The following is a 5,846-nucleotide window of genomic DNA, read 5'->3' on the forward strand; positions in this document are numbered from 1 at the left end:
ATATATATATATCATACCTAGGGACCAAAGAACAAAAAGGAACGCTCGCGTATGTTTTGTAATTTTGTTTTGGAGTTTTAAGAATTAGATTATCAGAGGCTGATCTAAGGGCTTTAGGTGGATGATAGAATTCCAGAAATGTTTTAAGATAAGAGGGTGCACTATCATTTATACACTTGAAACAGAGAACAGCAGTTTTGTATTTGATCCTTTCTTTTATTGGCAGCCAGTGTAGTTCTTTCAGAATTGGTGTTACGTGCGCTGATTTCTTTTGTTTCATTATCAATTTTGCTGCTTGATTTTGGAGTACTTGTAACTTTGATAGTTTATAGCGTACATAGGTCAAAGTTATTGAGTACATACATAGGTCAAGGTTATAGAGGACATAGGTGAAGGTTATAGAGTACATAGGTCAAGGTTATAAAGTACATAAGTCAAGGTTATAGATGTGTTATAGAGTACATAGGTCAAGGTTATAGAGTACATAGGTAAAGGTTATAGGTACATAGGTCAAGGTTATAGAGTATATAGGTCAAGGTTATAGAGTACATGGGCTGAGCTGCCCCCCAACACTGTCTGACCTTGAGCGCTGTATCCCCAGGCTCTGCGAGAGGCCCACGAACAGTTCAAGGCGTCTCTGAGCGCGGCCAAGGCAGACTTCAAGGGTCTGGAGTCGCTGGACGCACAGATCAAGAGCTTCAAGGTCGGGCCCAACCCCTACACCTGGTTCACCATGGAGGCGCTCGAGGAGACCTGGAACAACCTACAGAAGATTATCCGGGTATGTGCTGGCCGCAGCGGCCCACTGAGCGCCAATACTGGGCCCGTTCACAGGAAGTTGGGTCCTCTGTAGAAGAATTTTTGTACAGGTCACAGGAAGTTGGGTCCTGTGTAGAAGAATTTTTGTACAGGTCACAGGAAGTTGGGTCCTGAGTAGAAGAATTTTTGTACAGGTCACAGGAAGTTGGGTCCAGTGTAGAAGAATTTTGGTACAGGTCACAGGAAGTTGGATCCTGTGTAGAAGAATTTTTGTACAGGTCACAGGAAGTTGGGTCCAGTGTAGAAGAATTTTGGTACAGGTCACAGGAAGTTGGGTCCTGTGTAGAAGAATTTTTGTACAGGTCACAGGAAGTTGGGTCCAGTGTAGAAGAATTTTGGTACAGGTCACAGGAAGTTGGGTCCTGTGTAGAAGAATTTGGGTCCAGTTTGGAAGAATGATAGCCTGTGTGATGGGAGGTTGGCGGGTGTCTGTTGGTGTGATTGGCGGGTGTCTGTGGGTGTGGCTTGCTGGGTGTGAGGTTGGCGGGTGTCTGTGGGTGTGAGGTGACGGGTGTCTGCGTGTGTTCCCCAGGAGCGTGACAACGACCTTGACAAGGAGGAGCACCGACAGGAGGAGAACGACCTCCTGAGGAAACAGTTTGCCCAGGCCGCCAACGCCTTCCACTCGTGGCTCACCCAGACACGGTGAGTGGACCTTCTCTCTCCTCCCTCTCTCTCCTCCCTCTCTCTCCTCCCTCTCTCTCCTCCCTCTCTCTCCTCCCTCCCTCTCCTCCCTCTCTCCTCCCTCTCTCTCTTTCCTCCCTCTCTCTCCTTCACACCTCACAACTACCCACTCAAAATTACGGCCTTCCCTGTTTTATTTTTTTTTCTCGATTGAAGAGCCCTGATCAGATTTGTGTAAAATCAAATTCTTTTCTTGAATTCTGTTTCCATGGTTCCTACACAACTGATCAGACATGGCATGGAATTACAGTGGTTTATATGCCCTATTTGTGTGACTTGATAAATGAGGGGAAAATATGTCTTTCTGTTTGTCTAGTAGTTTGTATTTGCTGTACTCTTGTATTTGCTGGTTTCAGTTTGTTACATACTCTTAGTCTACTTGGTTTTGAAGGCTGATTTCCCCGTAACTCTTTAGGGGAGAGTTTGAAGAAAATTCCTATTTTGGTCATGGAGGGTTTGGCAGGGGTTGACAGTTGTGGTGGTCGTTATTTCTCCTGACAGTTGTGGTGGTAGTTATTTCTCCTGACAGTTGTGGTGGTGAGGTAGTTATTTTTCCTGACAGTTGTGGTGGTGAGGTAGTTATTTCTCCTGACAGTTGTGGTGGTAGTTATTTCCCCTGACAGTTGTGGTGGTGAGGTAGTTATTTCTCCTGACAGTTGTGGTGGTGAGGTAGTTATTTCTCCTGACAGTTGTGGTGGTAGTTATTTCTCCTGACAGTTGTGGTGGTGAGGTAGTTATTTCCCCTGACAGTTGTGGTGGTAGTTATTTCCCCTGACAGTTGTGGTGGTAGTTATTTCCCCTGACAGTTGTGGTGGTGAGGTAGTTATTTCTCCTGACAGTTGTGGTGGTAGTTATTTCCCCTGACAGTTGTGGTGGTAGTTATTTCTCCTGACAGTTGTGATGGTGAGGTAGTTATTTCTCCTGACAGTTGTGGTGGTGAGGTAGTTATTTCCCCTGACAGTTGTGGTGGTAGTTATTTCCCCTGACAGTTGTGATGGTGAGGTAGTTATTTCTCCTGACAGTTGTGGTAGTTATTTCCCCTGACAGTTGTGGTGGAAGTTATTTTTCCTGACAGTTGTGGTGGTAGTCCTGACAGTTGTGGTGGTAGTTATTTCCCCTGACAGTTGTGGTGGTAGTTATTTCTCCTGACAGTTGCGGTGGTGAGGTAGTTATTTCTCCAGACAGTTGTGGTGGTAGTTATTTCTCCAGACAGTTGTCGTGCCGAGGTAGTTGTCAAGAGAGTTTATCACGAGAGCAAAGTTTGTTTTCAGGAGCTAAATCTTCTTGTGTTTGAGTGCATGCGGGGTTCTCGTCCACAAAGTTGATGGAAGTCATCGGTGAAATATTTCACCAACCTTTACAGGTCAACTGTGAAATATTTCACTTATACCTGTCAACTATGAAATATTTCACTTATACATGTCAACTGTGAAATATTTCACTTATACAGGTCAACTGTGAAATATTTCACTTATACAGGTCAACTGTGAAATATTTCACTTATACATGTCAACTGTGAAATATTTCACTAACACATGTCAACTGTGAAATATTTCGTTTAGACATGTCAACTGTGAAATATTTCACTTATACATGTTAACTGTGAAATATTTCATTTAGACATGTTAGCTGTGAAATATCTCATTTAGACATGTCAACTGTGAAATATTTCATTTAGACATGTTAGCTGTGAAATATTTCATTTAGACATGTCAACTGTGAAATATTTCATTTAGACATGTTAGCTGTGAAATATTTCACTTATACATGTTAACTGTGAAATATTTCACTTATACATGTTAACTGTGAAATATTTCATTTAGACATGTTAGCTGTGAAATATTTCACTTATACATGTCAACTGTGAAATATTTCACTTATACCTGTCAACTGTGAAATACTTCACTTATACAGGTCAACTGAAATATTTCACTTATACATGTCAACTGTGAAATATTGCACTTATACAGGTCAACTGTGAAATATTTCACTTATACATGTCAACTGTGAAATATTTCATTTAGACATGTTAACTGTGAAATATTTCATTTAGACATGTAAGCTGTGAAATATTTCATTTAGACATGTAAGCTGTGAAATATTTGACCGACTTGGAGAGAAAGGCGAGTTGAGTGCTTGGTTGTTGAGTGGGTGAGAACCAAATGGTATGTCAGTACGGGGATGTCTCTAGACAATGTGACAGCACACAGACGAGTGGGAGTTTCCTGTCTACACATTTCATGAACACAGACAGAAACACATGTGTCGTGGACACAGACAGAACACATGTGTCGTAGACACAGACACAGACAGAACACATGTGTCGTGGACAGGAACATATCGTCAGTGTGTGTCGCACAGCGTGTACAGTAGTGGGTGGAACACGGGTCTTTCTGTTGTTTTTAAAATTCTGTGTGGATTGGGTTTCTTCTGATGGACTGACACATTCACTGCTGTTCTCCAAATTCGTGTTGTCTTGTGGTTTGACCAGTGGAGATAATTTTTTTGTAACAAAGTATATCTTGACGCATATTTTATGTCTTTAAATCTACAGTTATTTGGTCAAAAGAAATGTATTTCCTGATTTTTTTGTCCAACAGGATGTGGCTACTGGACGGGTCAGATCGCATCCCATAGTCTTGTCGTTTCTCTTTGTGTGTGTCTGTGTGTGTGTGCTGGTTGTTTGTATTTTGTTTCTTAATTTATTTTTTTTCCCTTTTCTGAAAATGCTGTGTTTTGTTTTGATTTTGAAAGGATTTCTTTAGTGGTGGTGTAATTATGGAATGCAACCAGTACCCTTTGTTCAACAGCTAGCCCTCTGCTCCCACACACTAACATAGCCATTGGTTTCTGCCGTATTGACACATGCTGTGATTTGGTTCTGTGTCTTCATTGTTTTTGTCAGTGGTTGTATGAAGACAAAACCCGCGTCTATCTCTTCTTTCCCATAATTTTGATAGTACATAGTTGTCTGGTTAACTCCTTTCCTTTGTCCTAACAAGCATGAAGCTTTGCACTTTGTGTAGTGGGAGGGGGTGTTGCTTCTCCGGCTCTCTCTAATGTTCCCAGTGGAACCAGTTGCTGGTGCGCTGTCCGTGTAGAACATCAGGGTCTGTCTCAGGCACACTGGTGGAAAACTTATTCTTATGTGTGGTAACATGCTCATACACAGTACTCACATAGTTAAAAACATATATACACACAGTACTCACATAGTTAAAAACATATATACACACAGTACTCACATAGTTAAAAACATATATACACGCAGTTCTCACATGGTTAAAAACATATATACACACAGTACTCACATGGTTAAAAACATATATATACACACACACACCCACACATACCCACACCTACCCACACATATATTTATGTGATCAACTCATCCCACAGACGCTAGTTACTCGGTCAAAAACAGTGCAGTTGAAAATCGTTTGTTCTCAGGCAGAGGTTTCTGCCAGATGTTTACACTGTGGCTATCCTGGAGTACCTGAATGTCGATATACTCAACGAATTTTCTGTTTGACAATGTGAAGACTATGTCCTGGTACTACTGATATTGTGTATTCCATCAATAAAACTACACGTTAAGAAAAGGAGTAGCGACCAACTGCCCCTGAGAAGTGGAGGACAACTCTGAGCAGTACCATGTCGTTAAGAAAGACAAGAAAACCCCAAATACTATTTATCTGAGGTGAACTTCTATAGGACAAAATGATTTCAATTTTAGTAAAAATAGTTGCATTCAAAATTTGAGCAGCATGTCAGTTGATATATAGGAAAAGCTTTAAAAAAATATATTTTGGGTGAGAAATAACATTGAAATAACCCCAAAAAAATCGGAAAGCCCTTAAAACAAAAGAAGCGGAGAGGGAGAAGGACAACCTAATTGTGTCTTGTCTTTTGCTTCATCTCTTACACTTTCTCTTACACTCTCATGTTTAGGCACAGCTCACTCACCTCAACAACAAAAAGTTCATTGTGTTTTTTCAAGGAGTCAACTTTCAACATGTCTCTTGTTCATAATATTTGCTTACCAACGTTTGCCGCATGCAGTTGCTCCACTGTAACTGACAAAAGAGAAACTGAAATGAAAAAAAAAAAAAGAAAAGACCCCAGCAAAAAAAGGTTGGGGCTGGCGGTGGCCGTGTGTTGTCACCCTGTAAGTTGTGTACTCTTGGCACCTGTCTTACCTTTGTGCATCACACGTGGCCTGGTCCTACCTTTGTGCATCACACGTGGCCTGGTCCTACCTTTGTACATCACACGTGGCCTGGTCCTACCTTTGTACATCACACGTGGCCTGGTCCTACCTTTGTACATCACACGTGGCCTGG

The 5,846-nt window shown here is 41.6% G+C and overlaps 1 protein-coding gene across 1 annotated transcript in view; it reads left to right on the top strand.

Annotated features, from left to right (window-relative positions):
• The window catches only part of LOC101852133 (spectrin alpha chain), a 33,279-nt gene that overhangs the window by 8,530 nt on the left and 18,903 nt on the right, over positions 1 to 5,846 (top strand). Inside the window, exons 5-6 of the mRNA XM_035973167.1 lie at positions 602 to 781; positions 1,352 to 1,464. Of these exons, the coding sequence (XP_035829060.1) occupies positions 602 to 781; positions 1,352 to 1,464 (293 nt within the window). The remainder of the gene's footprint in view (positions 1 to 601; positions 782 to 1,351; positions 1,465 to 5,846) is intronic.

The sequence above is a fragment of the Aplysia californica genome, unplaced genomic scaffold (genome assembly GCF_000002075.1).
Source record: "Aplysia californica isolate F4 #8 unplaced genomic scaffold, AplCal3.0 scaffold01041, whole genome shotgun sequence".
NCBI classification, from domain to species: Eukaryota; Metazoa; Mollusca; class Gastropoda; order Aplysiida; family Aplysiidae; genus Aplysia; species Aplysia californica.